Here is a 21,156-nt window from a genome sequence, read left to right on the forward strand (position 1 = left end):
TCTCCTCAACGCCTGGATTGCTGCTTTCACCTCTGGATTCTCAGAAAACTTGATGCTGAAAACTACCTGACCCAGTGAGAGGCAAAGTTATCTCATTCAAGGATTCTTTAAGGTAGGTCTGAGAAGGTAGAGGACTATCATCATCATCATCGTCTGTTAAATCTTGGCGTATCCACTTTTTTTTTGTCACATCAGCATGGATATTTTGTCATCACATAAGAGAAAGCCACATCATCATCACCTGCTTCACACAATAGCTATCGAAGTATATCTGAGGAAACAGTACTTCTATTCTCGTTTCCTTGAATGAAGCATTATAAAAAGTTCAGGAATGACATTTCACTACTGCCTCCCTCCATCATTAGGTATGCTGTGTGTGTCGAGTGGATGAAGGCCAGGCATGACCCCTCAATGAAACATAGATGAGGTTTTAAATGTCATCCCACAGAAAAAAGCTACAAACCGGTTAAAGAATGACTGTAATCACTGTCCATCCAGATTGATTGATTGATTTATTGATAGTACTGTTGAACAAATAAACACATTTACACAATATAAAGCTAAAAATTTAGGAGAAAAAAAAAGCTATGTATCATAGTTCAGAGAAGTTTACGTGTTCAAAGGGACTGGAAAGATCTAATCCCACCCCCTTGTTTTCTCTGTATTAATGGATCATGTCATAACTTGAACAGAATGTTGCGTAGAAAAATGCATTTTTCATGTCAGTAAAGTAATTTATCAAACATTTAATGCCATTTCATCTCATGTATTTCAATGACAATGAATACGAGGTTATCATGAGGTATCACTTATAGCAAACCTGGGCAAATTACGGCCCGCGGGCCACATCCGGCCCTTTGTGCGTCCCTGTCCGGACCGCATGGGGCCAATCGTAATTTTAAAAAAAAAGAAAAATTGTGTCGTGCGTACAATACAACTGTTTCGCTTTTATTTTGAAAGGCGTCGCACTTCCGTGTAGCGTGCGTGCATGTGAGCTGTGCGTGTAGGTGAACAGCGCGAAGTGGGAGGAGTTTGGCAAGCCCATGGAGAATGACTTCCGGACGGCTTCGAGGAAATTCTGGTCCACCATCTGGCGTCTCAGGACGGGAAAGCAGTGTACCGTCAACACTGTTTACAGTGGAGATGGCGTGCTGCTAACCTCGACTCGGGACGTCGTGAGTCAGTGGGGAGAATACTTCGAAGACCTCCTCAATTCCACCTACACGCCGTCCATTGTGAAAGCAGGAACTGGAGACTCTGAGGCGAACTTTCCAATCTCTGGGGTTGAAGTCACTGAGGTAGTTAAAAAAACTCCTCGGGGGCAAGGCCCCAGGGGTGGATGAAATCCGCCCGGAGTTCTTAAAGCCTCTGGATTTTGTGGTGCTGTCATGGCTGACACGCCTCTACAACACTGCGTGGACATCGGGGACTGTGCCTCTGGATTGGCAGATTGGGGTGGTGGTTCCCCTCTTTAAGAAGGGGTACCGGAGGGTGTGTTCCAATTACAGGGGAATCACACTCCTCAGCCTCCCTGGTAAGGTCTATTCAGGGGTGCTGGAGAAGAGGGTCTGTCAGGAGGTCGAACCTCGGATTCAGGAGGAGCACGAGGAGCAGTGTGGCTTTCGTTCTGGCCGCGGAACAGTGGACCAGCTCTACACCCTCGGCAAGATCCTCGAGGGGGCATGGGAGTTCGCCCAACCAGTCCACATGTGTTTTGTGGACTTGGAGAAGGCGTTCAACCGTGTCCCTCGGCAAGTTCTGTGGAGGGTGCTTCGGGAGTACGGGGTGCCAAGCCAACTGATAAGCGCTGTTCGGTCCCTGTATTACCGATGCCAGAGTTTGGTCCGCATTTCCAGCAGTAAGTCGGATTCGTTCCCAGTGAGGGTTGGACTCCGCCAAGGCTGCCCTTTGTCACCGATTCTGTTCATAATTTTTATGGACAGAATTTCTAGGCACAGCCGAGGCGTTGAGGGTGTCCGGTTTGGGGACATCAGCATCGCGTCTCTGCTTTTTGCAGATGACGTGGTGCTGTTGGCTTCTTCAAGCCATGATCTCCAGCTCTCAGTGGGTTCATAAGTGACGGGAGAACAGCGTTTAAATACATGCTGATCATTTGATTCAGGTGTGTTGCAACAGGGTAACATGCAGGACATCGGCCTTCCAGGACCGGGATTGCCCACCCCTGATTTAGGGGATGCAAAAATGGGAAAAGGGAGGCGAGAACGCCAGCAGAGCGGGTGCATGAGGCAACTGATGAGCGAGCTCGTGTCGTGTGTTGCGGTGGCATCTCGTTACACAGCGGATCAGGCAAACGTGAATCAGGTGGCAGGCGTGCGTGTGTCAAAGCAGACTAAATAGTGACTGGTTTCCCTAAAGTTTGCTTCATTGATAACTCAGAGCTTGGGCGTGCTTGACTTGGTTCTCCTGTTACCAAATCATGACCCAACAGATGTTTGCTAGCCTAAAAAAGCATGTTTTTATAAAGGAAGAAACATACCGTATTTTCTGCGCTATTAGGAGCACTGGAAAACTTGAAATTTACTCAAACAACCACAGCGTGCCTTATAATGCAGAGCGCCTTATATATGGATCAATTGATGAATTTGTTGATCCATACTAGAAAAGACTAGAAAATTACAAGGTCGCATCACTTCCCAGCATTATGGCAACCGTGGTCAGGGGGCGTCACTGAATGGCTGTTATATCCGCGAGGCTATTTCATTTCAAGACAGGCTGTTCCGTTTGTGTTTACGGATCAATATGCAACGGAATCATAAATAAGCAGCACCAATGTGTTAAATCAGTCTTTAGTCGGTTGCGATCATTTTTATGGGAGAGAGTTTGAGAAACTTGATTGTTTACAGGGGGCTGCCCCGACATTTTGCTGAGGCTCATGGGAGTCTGCGAGCTGAGGCTCATGGGAGTTTGCAGGTGGCTAATGCTATAATGATTGCTGCTATACGCACGAGGCTATTTCATTTCAAAATAGGCTCTCTCCGTTAATGTTTCGAGTAAATTTACTGATCGATATGGAAGGGAAATACAAGTAAGCAGTTCCAATGTGTTAGTAGATCGAACATTAGTCAGTTCCAATCATTTTATAGGAGATAGTTTGAGAAACGCGTTTACAGGGGGCTGCCATGACACTTTGCTGAGGCTCATGTGAGTCTGCGAGCTGAGGCTCATGGGAGTTTGCGGGTGGCTAATGCTATAATGATAGCTGCTATACGCGCGAGGCTATTCCATTTCAAAATAGGCTGCTTCGTTAATGTTTCTAGTAAATTTACGGCTCAATATGGAAGGGAAACATAAGTAAGCAGTACCAATGTGTTAGATCGAACTTTAGTCAGTTCCGATCATTTTGTAGGAGATGGTTTGAGAAACGCATTTACGGGGGGCTCATTGGTTACTGGCTAGTGGATGCATACCGCAGCCCTAGTCAACCTCAGTTTGTTGCAGTATAGCTTCTATTTTATGCGCCTTTTAATCCGCTGCGCCCTATATATGAAATAATTTCTAAATTAAAAAATTCAATGAGAGTGTGCCGTATAATCCAGTGCGCTTTATGGTGCAAAAAATACGGTACTTGGACTTGTAGTCCAGAGAGTTTCACTTTTCTGTCAATTTTGTGTGTTTACATTAGTACCCAATCATTTTCTTAATATTTCAGTGTGTGGTAAATGCAACATTTTAGTAACTGGAAGTGAGCAGTGGGAGATAAAACTCATAGTGTCAATGCAAATTACCTGCTGCCAAGAATACATAAATTACAACAACCTTACAGCTCTTTTTATTTCTCGGCTGTGCTGTGCGTACTGGGTGATCTGTTACTCAGGATGCTGACTGTAAATCTTGGGCAGCAGAACAATGGATAAGTCAACAAAGGTACGAACCGATGGCAATTCTCTGCTGAAGGCTGTTTATCAGAGTCGTCTCCGTCTGACTCGGCTGCTTCTGGAGGGAGGGGCCTACATTAACGAGAGCAACGAAAATGGCGAGACACCACTAATGGTGGCTTGCAAGACACGTCATTCAGATACCCAAAGTGTACCCAGGCACAAAATGGTCCAGTAAGTCCTATCTTTCCCTGAAAGTTGACATACATGCAGTTTTATGGTCAATGTTTTTAGGAGTTGCCTTTGAATCCAACAGGTATCTCCTGGAAAATGGTGCCGATCCCAACATTCAAGACAAGAGTGGGAAAACTGCCTTGATGCATGCGTGCCTTGGGCAGGATGGAACTGAAATTTTGTCCCTCCTGCTGAGCAGTGGTGCCGATCCAACCCTGGAGGACCACTCTGGATTCTCAGCACTGGTTTACGCCGTTAATTTAGGTAACAGGGCCATCCTCAAAATCCTTCTGGATGCTTGTAAAGCTAAGGGAAAGGAGGTCATCATCATCACCACCAACAAGCTTCCATCTGGCCAGACAACAAAGCAGTACCTAAATGTCTCTCCACCCCCTGACCTCGAGGAGCATTCATATTGTTCACCAACCTCCTCATCTCCATTTGACATCCAACGACGAGTTCCTCCACACAGTTCCTCAGCAAGTGCTTCTCCTCAGCCTGGGAGTCCCCTTCTTGGCCTCAGAAATACCAAGTGTCCCGATTTATGCGTTAGCGTCAGCACCTCTCAAGCCAATTCTCCAATTCAACATCCTAGTCTATTAAGTGTTCCTAATGTTGACAAGCGGCTCAATCCTCAGAGATTACACTCGCAGCAATGGGTCAAAAATCCACCCCTACTTCTTCAGAAGGGGCACACCTCGTTGCTGGCAGAAAAGCAACCGGAGGAGGTCTTGTGTTTCAGGAGCCTTAACTTCCATAGTCAGCCACCAGCTGTTTCACGCCACCATAGCATGGACATGAAAGATGGACTGCTGAAAGCACTGGACAACATGTCAGTGAATGACAACAAAGGGCAATGTTGGAGAGGCTTTGCTCGAAAGATGTCATATGACGGTGCTGCAAGCACAAAGCATTCCACTTCGCACCCTAACTTGCATCAAGAAAACAATCTGCCATTTCCCAGTGAATCCAGTCCTGCTGATGGAGCTACATCAGATAGTCTTCAACAGTTAAATATTTCCAGTCTTCAAAACGTCATTCATCGACGTAACATTGGTGTTGACCATTACAGTTCAGATTCTCAGTTACTGCAGTTTGGCAGCAAAGACAAAAGCTCAAACTGCCTGACTAAGGGACCTGACAGGTCCAAGCTGACAAACGGTAGGTCCTCCACTCTGTTAGACTCCAGAGAGTCTCTGGATAGCTCTGTCCAGAGACAAGGTGCCTCTGGACTCGAACAAAGAGGCTCAGGGGCCCTTCTCCAAGATCAAATCTCCTCCACTCGGCCAGGATATCTCCCCCCTCTGAACCTGCATGCTCCCATTCCAGATATTGGCGTCAACTGTAACACTCTGCGCCCAATGACTGCAACTAGCAAAACACTCAATATTGCTTTAAAAGGATCAAAGCCCATTTTGCCCTGTGTGCCTATTTTCCCACAGGTCATGAAAACAAGTCAAATGCTTTGGAGGCGCCACTCCATGCAGAGTGAGCAGATTAAGCAGCTGTCCAACTTTGAAGAAAAGTTAGACCACTAGTCATTTTTTGGGTTGGTTTGTCCAGTGGCTCTGATTCATTTCCCCATTTGTCTTACCCTCAATATTGCTTTTATTTAATTTTTTTACCAATACACAACTAACCAAAATGCAATAGTGATACATCTAATTGTAATTGTAACATCGTCTGCATAGGCAAAAGGCCATCTCAAATTGATCTTGTATTCAAAGCTATTTATTGTTTCAATAATCACTGTAATTGGACACACCTAGGAAACAAAAGACATCTGTGACCTGTCAGCCATATGCTACATTTATTTTAATTATATAAAAATGGATAGGTTCTAACTTAAGATGCTATCTTGTGTATTTTCCAGAAATAAATGCATGGAAATAATCTCCAGACTTAACCCTCAAGAGGTGTGCTTTTGTTACATGCCAAAAAGGAAAACTGAAAGGAAAAAAAATGAAAGAGGCATCAGGGATAGGCCGGGAAAGAATTCTAAAAGAAAAATACAATGATGTCAATGTGTCACACATTTAATGTAATTCAGCATTTATTGCAAGCACAGTATCAGCAACAAAATATTACTAAGTCGACTTTAAGTTTGTTTAAATATTTTTGCTCACGTAAAAACTCTAACAAAATAACCATTGTTAAATTGATCTCTGTCTGAAATCATTGTGTAGGCGCAAAGTGTGATACTGCTCTTGTATTGGATAGTGTCATATAGCGCACAGAATACAAGACTAACAAATATGAAAATTAATATAGGAGCATCAGATATTGCCCAAACTTCACAATATTGCTCCCTTTCCCCATCAAGACCTCAAATTGGGATATCCGGAGGGACACTTTAAGGACAAATAATAAAAACTTTGTCATTGTTCAATAAATGTTCTTCACATGTGACAGTGTGAACTTTGATGCATGGCTAGATGTATTTGCACAATTACATCGTGCCACACTTATATTCCTCACAAAGTTAATTTCAGAATAGATGATGAAACTGTGTGTTTTGAGTTCAGTAAAATGTTCAAACTCAAGAGTGGTCAAGCGTCCTCCAAACACACCGATACACTGCATTTTTCTCCATGGCAATTCAACAATTCACAAGGCACATTATGGATTATGGTCTTAATACAAAGTCACGTGTGTATATCATGTGATGTAATGCTGTACAGTTGAGGGAATGTTGAAGGTTGAGTGCAAGTGTTGCCACGGGCAACCTGCTTTCCTTTTGAGCATGCGGTACTTACTTCAGGGATGCAAGCAAATCGACAATTTGGATATAAGGCTTTCTAAAGAGACAAGCTTTTCTGAAATAAAGTGAAACAGTGGACATTGAGCCTGTTATGCAAGACATTTAATTAGGTCAGTTATTAAAAAGTAATGCAGCTTTTTAAGGTATTATTTTATCCCATAAAAAAGACAGATTTCTTTGTTGGTGGTTGTTGTTGTTTGATTCCACAATGGGGGTTTCATTAGCTCAAAGGCTATAAAACTGATAGGATGGCACTATACAGTGCAGATGTCAAATGACTTAACCCATTTAAAAAAAAGCAAGAACTACAATAGTCAATTGAAAATTCGGGGCCTGAGCTTATCCTAAAAAGTGTAGTCCTGGAATCAAAATGGGTCTACTGTTGAGCGCTCAGAATTTAGGTACCGTATTTATTCTAATTATCGCCCATATTCTAATAATCGCCCAGTTTGTGTTAGCGATGACATAAATACAAAACATTGATACCTCTAATTATCGCCCATGCTACTAAAAATTCCCCCCAAAACTTACGTTTTCCTCCGCGACCGCATTACGACGTCATTGCGCAAGTTTAAATATGACTGATTTGACAGCACGTCGAATGTCCCCTCTATATTGTCTCCATAAATTATGATAGAATTACACTCGTCACTCCGCTACAATATCCTCACACAACTACGTTATCGGGGCGTGCGCTCGAACAAGACGATCGCGATAACATGACGTGCGCAACATGTGATGTGCGACGGTAACGTATTGCATCGATGGAGAGTCAATTGACGCACCCCGCTGTTAGAGGTAGATCAAAACAGACGCTGTTCTAGTGTTAAGAACACCAGTGAGATGCAGGTATTGCATACTACATAAGGAAAATATACATATCGCCCATTTCAGTGACCCTTGGCGATCGGACAAAAAGTGTTCTCTTTTAATCGCCAACCCCCCTGTTGGACATAAACCTTCTCTAATTATCGTCCTGGGCGATAATTAGGATAAATACGGTATTTTTTAGTTTATACAACCAGTGGTTGGAATCCCTAAATGCAAAATTTTAACTCCGTTACATACAGTATGGTCATGAAAGTTCTGTCTAATTACTAATGGCCTGACTATTTATTTTTTTTTTTTAATTAAATCATGGAGTAGAGATTTGCATGGACGCTGTCAAGGCGGGACTTTTTGCATAACCAAATGCATTGCAAAACAACAAATTAGGATTATTATTATTATTTCATTTACGTATATAATAGAATGTAGAAGTGGCACAGTGAACATCCAGAGGTGTCGAGGTTCCCATATTCAGCATGACTAATGATTCCTCATGTCTGATCTTGTAAAGTCTTTTTCAGTTCCATCCTTAGCGCTTCTGGTAGGTCGTAGCAGATCCTGCTGACATCAAAACATGTTCTGTAAAGTAGCAGGTCCTCTACTTTAAATTTGTCATTCTGTCCAGTCCACACTGTTAGAGAATACCTGCACAAGACAAAAGTGTATATATATATATTTCTTTCATTGTTTCAATTCATTGTTCGAATTTTTTTAATATGCACAAGCACATCACGGGGCAATTGTAACACGTACAATAATTCTCTCATGCATTCCCCAATGTTCCTCAAGTAACTGATGGGACCTTTTGATAACAAAAGTGCATCGATATCTGAATAATGGAGGGGACAGGTTTGTACACAATGTAAACATTCATATGCTGTAACTGTATTCCTGTGAGACCTCACTGGGCAAAACTAAGCTGTTTCTGCACCATGACTGATTGAATGAATCATCACACTCATCTACTTTCACCTTTTCTGCTTTGTGCTGCACCACTCACCTAAATCACAATAGGAAGCACAGTTTGAGCCGCCTACGCAGTCTGTGGGCCCAAGAACACATTGCCTTGTTGTTCCACTTGCTCACTCGATGTTTGTTAAGGCTAGATGAGGGCAAAGTGTCTGCTTACTTAATTTCAAAACTAAATAATACCAGTTTGCACAATTACATTGCAAAGGTTACATTATACTAAAGTTCATGAGCATACATGCAGTGATGGGGCCAGGTTTTTTTTCACTGGGGTGGCAAAGCGTGGGGGGGGGGGGGGCTGCAGAAGCTGGGGTGGCCAGGATAACCATACAATCACAATTACAAAAATATATTTTACAGAATATGTATATTTTACATAGGCTCCGGCACGCCCGTGACCCCCACGGGGACAGGATGGATGGATGGACGGACGGACGGATATTTTACAAAATATACAGGCTGTACAATATTCAATATACAAGACAGTTTAATATACAACAATGTGTTTGTGTACAAACAAAAACTGAACTTCACACGTCAAAATCATGTTCACAATACATTGTGTTCACAACCAGGTTACCTCAAGTTCACAAGCATTCAAAAAAGAAAAATTCTGCGGTTGTGGTGACATGAAGCAAACTGTTTGACATTAAGGGTACAATCCATCATCTGCCATTGTTGTCCTGATGTGGGTTTTGATCAATTTAAGAGCAGAGGAACTTAGTATTTCACAGGTTGCTGTGCTAACTGGAATCACAATAGAAATTTTACTTAACCTAAAAAGTTCATGGAACAAGTAGCAGGTCTCTCTGCACTTTTCTCACTTCTTAAACGCCATCTTGTTTGATGAACCTCATGCTTGCTTATCGGAAACTATTTTGAGGTAATTCTCTATCTGCGCGGTAAAGCTGGTGTTTGAAACAAGGTTTTTCACAATTGTTGCACTCATTGGGTCGGCAGTCAGTCAACTGACCAGGACAGCCACATAAAATCTACCGTAATTTCCGGACTATAAATTGCGTTTTTTTCATAGTTTGGGTGGGGGGGCGACTTATACTCAGGAGCGACTTATATGTTTTTTTTTCACAAATTTTTACTTGATCATTAAGACATCACTTAAAAGTATAGTTGACCACTTCCCATGTTATTTTTAGTATAGTTGATCACTTAACATGCTTTTATATCTTTATCTTGAACATATTCAAAACATAAAAAATAGAGAAAACATCAAATAAAGCAATTAACACTTTAAAGCACCATATCCAAGTCCACTGTCTGTTTGCTCCTCTTATATTTATTATTATTATTTATTATTATTTGTTTTTATCATTTATTCAACACTCTTATTTATTCATTGTTTATGCCTTCTTGTTTTTTTTTTGTGTTGGTTGTATGCATATGTGTACTATCTCACCGAGGGATAGTGGGAACGTAATTTCAATCTCTTTGTGTGTCTTGGTATATAAAAAAAAATAATAAAAAAAATCGACAATAAAGCAGACTTTGTCTTTGATAAAACAACCAAATAAACAAAACAAAAAACTACATCTGAAAAAATATATATTTTCAGACGAAACTGGATGAGGGCGCTTTAAATTTCACCGTTGGCCGTGACTCATCAACTGGGTGGGCTTAAGAAAAATGGCACCAAAAAGAAAGTCATATTTTGCAAGTTACAAACTTCAAGTTGTAAAATATGCAGCTGAAAACAGTAATCGAGCAGCAGAAAGAAAGTTTGGAGAACCGTGATGTACCAACGGATTACTATTTCAAGTGACGTCAGTGGCACCACGCGGCGCGACCCACGTAAGGACGACCGGCATCATTAGCGGTGATCATTTCTAAGTGACACGGAGGACAAAGAGTTTAAAGGAATTAAGGATTTGGAGTGACATAGAAGGTTTGAAGAACTTTTATGGCTTTTACGCACGCCCGGTCCGACTCTACTGAGTCGGGGGCCAGCGCTCGGCCGAGTGGCTGTCCGCGAACGGTGCATGGGGCTCAGACATGGCCATTACGCACGCCCGGTCCTCTGCCATGGAGCTCTCGTGTCTGGAATAACACGCCGCCACACGCTTGGAAGTTTGTTTTGTGGAATAAAGAGCCGTTTACCAAACCCACGTCTATCCTTGTACTTTGTTAACGCTACAATATAGTTATATACTAGATCTGTGGAATAAAGACGACGCTGACGTCGGGGCGCACGCGCGGCGATGTTGACAAAGGACGAGGAATTTGATCGATGGATTTAATGGATTTAATGTGCACGGATGGTTTGATAATATTATTGCTTATATTATAGTTATTTGAAATATAGTTTATCGTTATATGAGCCTGTGGAATATTTTGAAGTGCAAGCGCCCTCAGCCGCGCGCAGCCATTGTTGACAAAGAACGATCGATGGATTTAATGAATTGGAGTGACACCGATGGTTTTATAAACATGTTATTTATGTAATGGTTGTCCTAAATCACTCTATATGTTACGTCAGGCCCGTTCTCAGCTCCTCATTTGTGTTTGTCACGTTAGCATACCTATCGTTTAGCCTGTTGCTATCATATCGAATGATCGATGGATTTAATGAATTGGAGTGACACCAATGGTTTTATAAACATGTTATTCATGTAATAGTTGTCCTTAATCACTCTATATGTTACATCAGGCCCGTTCTCAGCTCTTTGTCTGTGTTTGTTACGTTCGCATACCTATCGTTTAGCCTGTTGTTGCTATCGTTTAGCCTGTTGTTGCTCGTTCATGACTGTTTTTGGTGTGGGATTTTGTCGAATTAATTGCCCCCCAAAATGCGACTTATACTCCGGAGCGACTTATATATGTTTTTTTTCACTTTTTGGGGCATTTTATGGCTGGTGCGACTTATACTCCAGAGCGACTTATAGTCCGGAAAATACGGTAAGTTAAATGTAAGTTAAACAGTCCAGCGCCTTCTCTACGAGCAAATTACATTGCCTTGGTTGATTTTAGTTTACCAATTTAAGACGTACATTCACCTGCATCAACAGGGTTTTTTTCTTTCCTGACGCTACTCTGTATGTCTCTCCCCCTCCCTCTGAACGGCCAGTGTGCGGCATGCACGCCTGTTCCGCTAAGGTTGCATTAAAGTGTGCTGGTAAATTGGAATTTTATTTGGAAATGCATGAGAAAACATGGCCATTTTCAGCGGAGTGGCAAGGGCTTTGATGGGGATGGTAATTGCCACCCCAGCCAGCCCTCTGGCTCCGCCACTGCATACACGTTGCATTCATTTGCGGCTTTTAATGAATGAGTTGATCAGATCATTTTGAATGGTAGAATGATGCAACAGAATTAAAATAATTTTTACATGTGACTACTCTTCAGCAGGATTGGTTGATCATGTACCTGGTTTTCAAGCACAAACATACTTTCTACATACATTACATAGGGTTGGGCATTGGGATGGCCATTCCAGAAGATGCTTTATCCATTCCATAACCAGTTTTTATATGCATGGGATCAGTGTCTGTTGGTCACCATTGTTGTTGTTATTGTCAAAAGTTCAAAAATGTTCTCTCTCACATCTTGATGGTTCCCGAGTTGAAAATTTGTCAAATTCACCTAAAATCAACAGCTTGACTGATAAAACTGCAACCCTATTGATGCGCCAATGATCCAAAACACACATTGAGACTGGTTTTGGAACGGATAATGCTGAATATACGCTTCTCAAATGAGCTGATCTCAATTGGTTTTATTTGGTTAAATAAAAATCTGTTTGGGGTGATATGGTTCACTGTATCTGTAGCAGTTATTCTACTTAATAAACATTACAACAACAGCAAATAAAGTGTGCATGAGAGATGGCACCTGTCTGACTGTTGCAGCAGCCATGTGAGTTGAGAGACAGACTCAGCCAAAAGGGCCGCACGTACTGGGAAGGTCACAAGATGTTCCAAGCCTCGACAGATGTCCTGCATCTCATGCACCATTTCCCAACTGTAACCTAAAAAATCAGTTATGTCATATTTACTCTTTTTAGAATTGATTACGTCGATTGAAATGATTGGTTCGATTATTTCATCAACATTCTTACGGCGAAAGCTGTTGTGAAAGCGCTATATAAATAAAGAGGTATTGTATTGTAATTTGACAGTGGTTAGCACGCATCTACAAAGTTTGCCAAAGTTGATGTACTATAATAACACTTTACTCACTTAGGACTTATAAAATAGAAAACAAATAGTGAAATACAATACCAGATCCAGTTGCCACTGCTCTACTCAGATGCTTTTTTTGGCTCACTTTTCCCACAATAATCACGCCATTCCACATGTATACTTGATTAATTTAGATACCATAGATCAGGGGTCTCAAAGTTCAGTCCTCGGGGGCCGCATTCCTACATGTTTTCCAAGTTTCCCTTGTTAAACACACCTGATTCAAATGATCAGTTCATCCTCACGTTCTGCACCAGCCTGATAATTGAATCAGGTGTGTTTAACAAGGGAAACTTGGAAAACATGTAGGAATGCGGCCCCGAGGACTGGACTTTGAGACCCCTGCCATAGATGAAGCAAGCTATGCTTAGCTAACTTAAATGAATAATATTTTTTCAAAGCCCTATTCTTGATCTTAAAATGTGAATATACATGCAGTAATGAGTTGAACCAACTAATTCATGACAAACTGTAACAGCATTACTGCATTGAAAACCCATCAAATGCAAAATACAGAAATCGATCGGCTGAAAGTGAATGAAAAATGCATCTGTCACTTTTGGGACGAAACACGGAAAAAAGAATGCTGACACATCATGTAACGTACACGAGGAAAACATGCACAGTTAATATTTCAGCAGCTACATACTTATCCTAGTCTGTGGTATATGGACATGCAAATACACATACCCTAACACCAAACAGCCACGATAATAGCCAAGATGCACCCTCACCTGGATTGTCAGTCCCTGTGGTCCACTTGGTGGTCCAGCCAAGGGAGAGTACAATATTAGTGGGAAGAGACTTTACAGCTGCCAAGAAAGCTTGAGGCTCCAGTGGTTTGTTCGGACTTCCAGGTCCTGGAAGGATATCGGCATTGACCCACACAGGAGAGGTCATCTGAACCAACGCTTCCTGCAACAGGGCCACGGAAAGAGACACCGCCTCCAGGCTGCATGGAAGCACCAAAATTGGGTAAGCTTCATGTCAACTCTCACAAATTAGAAAGAATGTAATCTCACCTCTTGAAGTCTAGCTTGATCCCCTTGTCATGCAATGTGACACATTCAAGCCACTCTTTCAATGTGATGTCACTGTCAGTGTCAGGAGGGTGGCCCATGACTGGCTCCTTAGGGTCATAGCCTCTTACAATTATGTCAGCCTCAATCATATGAGTAGGACCTTAGTGCAAAAAGAGTCTGATTTAAAAGGCTTAAGTCAACCCCTACATTTTCTTTGTATTGATATGTTCTGTGCAACCCAAATGGTTGAAACACAGCGTTGTGATTCTTTCATTCGTGGAATATGAATTAAGCAGACAAAATCCACCTTTTTTATCCATCTCAGGGGGCGACAATTTTCCCACTTACTATTGAGTGAAAATTACATCACCAACTAGGAAAAGTGCACCCTTTTGAACTGGGAGGTCTGAGTTGCAAACCCCGAGTTCACCGATGGACAACACGATTTTGATCATTTTGAAAAGACCTATGTTTGGCCGATTCAATTAGCAGAAGGATCATCGATTTGAACTCGTAATAATTCCCAAGCCCTCCGCCGCAAACATTTGGTCAAGTGTTTTTCAAAAATCCAAGGTGGAAACTTTTTCTGTAACTAGTATAATTATTCCTTCACTCATTCACTATTCAGAGGTCAGCATTGGAGACGACAAGCTGTGATTGGTTGGTGCAAGTGCCGCCTGGTGCTGGGGAGCTGTGCCGGGTGCCTGCTCGATTGTGACTCAAAATCTCTCAAAATTGAGTAACTTGTTACTGCTGTATTCAAATCAAACTGTCTAATCTGTTAATACGCAATTAACTTGTCATTGCTGTACCCAAATCAAACAGTTATCAAACTGTTATCAAACTTGTCAATGCTGTATTCAAATCAAATGTTGTTCTGTGTCTACTATTATGTTTCTTTCTCTTCTTGGTGATGGTGGTATTACAGGTAATACTGTGGATATGTAAACTGTGTCTGGAAGTGTAAATCCTTGGTTGAAATCGGGATGGGACTAGATAAGCAGAATTGCTTCAACCCGCCTCCCTTTTCTACAAATCATTAATCTTCATTTATCCTCATGAAGTTCGCGGGAGTGCTCGAGCCTATCCAAGCAGGAAACACAGATTACAGATTTTTTTTGTCGCATGTATTCAGAGTTGACTGATCATGTACTGTTAAGCATGCTCAACAGCCAATATGGAGCATATCCCAATGCCCATAAATTACACCTGGTGACTGGCGAATTTATGGTACGTTGCTAAGAGAAACCAGATGTCTCACCTTGAAGAGCCTCGGTCAGTTTGCTTCTGCTGTTCACTGCGTGTGACCATTGCAGCTCAGCAGCGTCTCTCTTCTTTAGCTGACCCTGAAAATACTCCGCCGCCTGCTCACACATCGTTTTAACATCAAATTCTACTATTACAGGAGGCCGGGCTTTCTCCGACTTTCAACTAAGAAAAGTGCACTTGAACGCCCCTTTGAACTGGAAGGCCTGAGTTGCAAAGTCGAGAAATAGAGACGACCTCGACTCCACTGACAGATGTGACGTCACTCCAGAACGGCGACCGCGGTATGGACAGAGTTTAAGGAGGCTGCACACGACTGACAAGAAAATAACAAGTATATACATAACATAATAATCCAAGTTTCACATCAGTAAAAATGATCGTGAAGAGTTTTCCGTGGTGGATAAAGTTATTTTAGTCTTTCCTGGTTCCACGCAAAATGGTAAACCTTCGAAACCCTAATCCACACCCGCTCTCCAGAATGGTTCAGTCCTGCAGGATAACGGAAATGGAATCTTTTTTTTTTTTTCTAAATCTTATAGTGAACAAATTGCACATACAAACCCTAACTACGACAGAACACACACCACCATAGTGCAAATTCAGAACAAACAAAAAATGCCATCATATGTATAAAAAAATACAATTTAAACAAATTATACAATAAATTAAGGAAACATTATTTTTTATCCATACAATTTCCATTTCAAGTTGGGACGGTTGGACACTGGTTAGCAAGTCTACCTCACAATTCAGAGGTTCAGAGTTTGATTCTGAGTCCGGCCTTCCTATGTGGAGTTTTCATGTTCTCCCCGTGTCTGTGTGGGTCTTATTCAGGTTTTCGATTCAATTTCTGAATGACTTTAAAATGAAAATAAATAAATAAAAACCTACAGCAACTAAAAAACTAAATTCAAATAAAATTTCAGTAAAATAATTTCTGCAAGGTAGAGTAGGCCACAATTTTTCCACATAGATTAGATTTCGGGAGTAAGTGTACTTTAATACCAGGAAGCTTTAAATAGTTTTTTTTTCCCTTGAAAAATAAATCAAGTTTTCTTGGTTTGATATTAAAATTTGTTTAAACATTAAAGTGGGGAGACTGAAAAAAGAGAGGTTAAAAAGTATATTGGAATGTATCACCCGCGAGTGATAGCAAGACAGCAAGTGAGGGAACACTGTACGAGTATACGGCCCAGATGTGTCAGGCTGGCTCTGTCCTGCTCTAACACAGTGCTTCTCAATCATTTTCTGTGATGCACCCAAGAGGGAGAAGAAAACATCCCCCCCCACATTAAAGAAAACAAAAACAAATAAAAAAAGAAAGATCAATTTACAATGAAGAATAACTTTATTAATAACATTGTTTTTTAGTCTGTAACAGAACAGATTCAATGTGCATCACTTTGCCTGAAATAAAAAAAAAAATTACAATTATTTAAACTATAAACAAGGCGGCTCGGTGGAGCACTGGGTAGCACGTCCGCCCGACAGTTAGGAGGGTGTGGGTTCGATTCCACTTCCGGCCCTCCCTGTGGGTTTTCTCCGGGCACTCCGGTTTCCTCCCACATCCCCAAAACATGCTTGGTAGGCCGATTGAGCACTCCAAATTGTCCCTAGGTGTGAGTGCGAGTGCGAATGGTTGTTTGTCTCTGTGTGCCCTGCGATTGGCTGGCAACCGGTTCAGGGTGTCCCCTGCCTACTGCCCGATGATGGCTGGGATAGGCTCCAGCACTCCCGTGGGGACTAAGCGGTACAGAAAATGGATGGATGGATAAACTAGAAACATTCTTGACCAACTGCCATTTTATTCAAGATTCAAGAATTTTTATTCGCCATGTTTGGGCGTGCCAAACAAGGAATTTGACTTCGGTACATCACAGCCTCTGTTCAACATTTAGGTGACTAACAACTAGAGATGCACCGATCCGATATCTGGATCGGATAACGGCCCCGATATCAACAAAATAGATGGATCGGGTATCGGAAAATGCAGCCGATCTGTGAGCCGATCCTTTCCTTAATCTATTGGGACGTGGGCTACGTCGTACGTCAGCAGCATGTGTGCCGCATGCCACGAGAGTTTTCTAAACAAACGCAAACATGGAGCAAACGAAAGAGTCAGCTGTGTGGAGGTACTTTAAACTGAACACGCCAACTAGCTCGACGGCAGTTTGTAATGTCTGCAAAGCTAATGTTGCCAGGGGTGGTGGTAGTACTGCCAGTTATAGTACTACCAATTTAATTAAGCATCTCCAGAAACACCACGCAACGGAGCACCATGAGTTCCAGCAGTTGAGCAGATCTAAGGGAGCGGGAGGTGGACCTACATGGCAGTTAACGTTAGCAGATGCACTGCAAAGACGGGAGAAATTCCCAGGCAATAGCACAAAAGCTATAAATTACTGAGAAAGTGCTGGAATTCATGGTTTTGGATGGACAACCGATGAGTGTTGTTGAAAACGAGGGCTTCCGACGTTTACTTGAGCACCTGGAGCCACGGTACAATTTGCCATTGCGCAAGTATTTTTCTGAGACCGCACTGTCAGAAATGTATGAGAAAGTGTGCGAACACATGTTTACATTGCTTGATTATTGTATTTGACCAAGTCACTTGTTTATTCTCTTGGCCCGATCCTATATTTTATTTTTCCACATGTAGAGGTATGTAGCTTGTTAAGTCAACCATAATATCGGCTCGGTATCGGGTATCGACCGATACGCAAAGCCATGGCATCGGTATCGGTATCGAAACTAAAAAAGCCGGATCGGTGCATCTCTACTAACAACACTCAGGACGTGTGAAAAATGACAAATATTCTCAGGCATCCCCTGATCTTAAACACCCAGGAGTGCAAGGAAACACTCCAAACTCTAACTAGGGGAAATGAGAAACCTTGAGAAGTCAAAGTCAAAGTCTGCTTTATTGTCAATTTCTTCACATGCCAAGACACACAGAGATCAAAATTACGTTCCCACTATCCCACGGTGACAAGACATAGTTCACAATGTACATGCAAGAAAACAACACAAGAAAATAAAACAAGAAGGCACAAACAATGAATAAATAAGAATGATGAATAAATAATAAATAAACAAATAACACAATAAATAAGTACAGGACGCTACGCAGAAGGGGGAAGAGATCCTAACAGCCTGGAGAATGAAGCTGTTGGTGAGTCTGGCGGTGCGGGAGTGCAGGCTCCTGTACCTCTTCCCAGAGGGCAGAAGATCAAACAAAGAGTGAGCAGGGTGACTCACATCACTCACAATTGTGAGAGACCACAGATGGGAGGATCCCTCTTCCAGGATGATCAGGCTGCAATGGATGCAGAGAGGACACAGTACAAATAGTGTAGACATTTTCAAAAAGAATGTGGGGAGCAGGATGTTATTGCAGGATTTTATGCTGAAAAAATACAATAAAATAATAAACATACAGAACATTAAATTGAATAACAGCAATAAATAATATTCAATTCAAAGTAACCAGCAACATTAACTCAGGAGCACAATAGTATATGAAACATTTTAACCTACAAAACAAAAATGAATAAAACAATTTGTGTTTTTTTTTAAATCAAAATGAGGCAGCATGACGGAGACCATATCCACGGCTGCAGGTAGTATCACCTGTTCTGCAATGGTGTTTTTTTTTGTTCTGTTTGTTTTTTGCACTGAGCAATTTGGTATGCTGCTTTATATGATACCTATAGTGCTTGCTGATTGACTGAAGTAGCATTTACAAAGTGGAATAATTGTTGGCAATGTTCAGCCCGTTTTCGCTGAAAAAACTCAAGCATCTTATCAGCGTGATTGGGGTGCAATGACTTTAAGTACGGCCTTAATTTATTTGGCTTAATACTGTCCGCTGCCAACATTGTAAGGCACAGTAAACACACCGGTCTTTCCCCATTGTAGTCACACTGAAGCCGAGCGCTACGTACGCTTCGTCATATTTCCTTGTCTTAGCTTTCGTACGCTTCGTCATATTTCTTTGTCTTAGCTTTCGTGTCACTCTCAATTCTCTTATCTCCGTCTCTCTCCGCCGTTATTTTCAACCCTGTTAAATATTTTTCCATGGTGTCCCACTGCACTTTTTATCACCTGCTCTGTGCTGTGTGTGCGTATGTTCCGTGCGTTCTACACTGTACTGTGCTGTATTGCGCACACTCTTACAGTGATACCGCCACTCCCACCTACTGCAGTGGATGTCTAATTACGCTTTAATCTAGTACAGCCAAAAGAAAAGCATGTTCCCTGGTGTCACACGCGCCCCCCTTGGTAACGCACCATGCCCCAAGGGGGGCGTGCCCCACTATTTGAGAAGGACTGCAACACATTGTGTTGCTAAATGCTGAGAATGGAGCAGGTTGTGCTTCATGGGTATTTTGGAACACTCTTATCAGACTGATACGAGCCCTGGTGGCATTTAAAAACATCGAAGCTCTGTCAGAAGTGAGAACCAAGACACCAAGCACAGGTAAGAATAAAGCATGCACCTTGTCTGCCTTTACCATCCAAAATATTGTCGTGTGCAGCTTAACTAATGTAACAGAAGTATAATTTATTTGATTTGATGAGATGTCTCATACAGATATATATATATATATATATATATTTATTTTTACCGGGGAAACCTAAGTCTCCAATAAAATACTGTATTTGTAATCCATAAGACTATCATCAGGCTGATTTAGAGAATTGAGCCCGTGATCACTAAGAAACTGAAAGGGTTTAATTTTAAAAGTATTGTATTATGTAGGGAATTGGTAATCATACACAATTTAAGAGTTATTTTACATTCTGAAATTTCAGTCACTGTGCGAAATAAGGTAGAGCTGGCGTACGTATATGCACAAAAATATCTTGCTGTAAAATGTATCTAATGCTTTTTACACATTACAGTGAAATATTTTTTGTAAAAAACAAATATCAAATTACTCCTCCTCCTACTTATGATGGTGTGATTCTCTGTTCCCCCCCACAGCCATGGCCTCAAGTCTCTCCCTCATTCTTCTGGTGCTATGCGCTTTACCCATGGCTCAGGCCCAGGTCAAGGTGTTTGACTTGCGTGCCAGTGGTCTCCCTTCTGACATTTTGGGAATCACAGATGGTTACGTGAAGGTGTTTTGTGGCTCCGCCACTCTTGGCAAAACAGAGGTCCGTAAGGACACTGTTAACCCTTGGTGGGAGGAGGAGTTCTCCTATTTCAAGGCCCAGGCGCAAGACGTATTGAGACTTGAGGTTTATGATCGTGATTTGGTCTTTGATGACCTGCTGGGAGTGTGCCAGAGACAGATCAGACCTGGAACCCATGCACATGACTGCTTCCTGAAGAAAGGTGGCACCCTCCATTATGTCTACACCCTTGGCCAAAACAATTAGTACGCATTCAAGCTGACAGTGTTCTTTTACCAGTCATTATCCTTTCCCCAGAGGACCTCGAACAAGGGATACACTAAACTGTGGATGTTTGACTCAAAAGTTCTTGTTCAACAAGGAAATAAAGTCTGTTTCAATAATCAAACGACACATGACGGTATATATCGTGATTACACTGTCAAAGGACAACCATATGTTGCAACAATGGCACTTTGGGTGTTTTCTACTTCTCAAGACTTCATGAAATCAGAAATAACACTGAGAGGTACATTTCTGTGGTTGTCATCATTACAGTGGCGCTTTACAGTCGAGCTTTACAATTGCATTCCTCTGTAATTGTAAAACTCCATATTCCTGCTGGTCATGACAATTTACAGACAATTCGATACCAGAACTGCAAAATGACCGGAGTCCAAATGGAACCTGATTTGAAATGACTCCTTCAGCATAAAGATGTCTAGTTGTAGTGAAATGGAAGACAAATTGAACAAATACCCTCTTATTAATAAATGATATTGACATAGGCCAGCCACTGTACTGAAAGTGCAATCTTAAGATTGGAAAGGAAGGTACAGTGCATGAATGATCATTTGACCAAACAAACTACAGACACAATCAGGATGGCATGCAACTTTAAAAAGCATGGATAAGATATGAGCAAC

At 41.8% G+C, this 21,156-nt stretch overlaps 3 protein-coding genes across 6 annotated transcripts; 2 read left to right on the forward strand and 1 right to left on the reverse strand.

Annotated features, from left to right (window-relative positions):
• Positions 1–2,273: 2,273 nt before the first annotated feature.
• On the forward strand, positions 2,274–7,951 carry ankrd34bb (ankyrin repeat domain 34Bb). The gene is made up of 2 exons (XM_088376173.1): positions 2,274–4,070; positions 4,153–7,951. Exons 1-2 carry the CDS (start codon positions 3,868–3,870, stop codon positions 5,606–5,608), a joined length of 1,659 nt encoding a protein of 552 aa, XP_088232299.1. The 5' UTR covers positions 2,274–3,867; the 3' UTR covers positions 5,609–7,951.
• fam151b (family with sequence similarity 151 member B) lies at positions 6,091–15,573 on the reverse strand. Of its 4 annotated transcripts, none has more exons than XM_088376176.1 (6): positions 15,105–15,573; positions 13,844–14,003; positions 13,556–13,773; positions 12,472–12,607; positions 8,660–8,761; positions 6,091–8,217 (listed from the first exon to the last, which is right to left on the reverse strand). In XM_088376176.1, exons 1-5 carry the CDS (start codon positions 15,217–15,219, stop codon positions 8,665–8,667), a joined length of 726 nt encoding a protein of 241 aa, XP_088232302.1. In that variant the 5' UTR covers positions 15,220–15,573; the 3' UTR covers positions 6,091–8,217; positions 8,660–8,664. The 4 variants fall into 4 exon arrangements, with proteins under 4 accessions (XP_088232302.1, XP_088232303.1, XP_088232300.1 ...); XM_088376175.1 differs by having other exon boundaries at positions 8,158–8,304; XM_088376177.1 differs by lacking the exon at positions 8,660–8,761 and having other exon boundaries at positions 15,105–15,572.
• A 3,853-nt stretch (positions 15,574–19,426) lies between these two features.
• Positions 19,427–20,639, forward strand: LOC148398426 (uncharacterized). The gene is made up of 2 exons (XM_088376738.1): positions 19,427–19,592; positions 20,100–20,639. The coding sequence occupies exon 2, from the start codon at positions 20,102–20,104 to the stop codon at positions 20,495–20,497; it is 396 nt and encodes a 131-aa protein (XP_088232864.1). The 5' UTR covers positions 19,427–19,592; positions 20,100–20,101; the 3' UTR covers positions 20,498–20,639.
• The last annotated feature ends 517 nt before the right edge of the window (positions 20,640–21,156 follow it).

The sequence above is a fragment of the Syngnathus floridae genome, chromosome 5, assembly GCF_059516105.1.
Source record: "Syngnathus floridae isolate MCC-2025c chromosome 5, RoL_Sflo_1.0, whole genome shotgun sequence".
In the NCBI taxonomy this organism is placed as follows: domain Eukaryota; kingdom Metazoa; phylum Chordata; class Actinopteri; order Syngnathiformes; family Syngnathidae; genus Syngnathus; species Syngnathus floridae.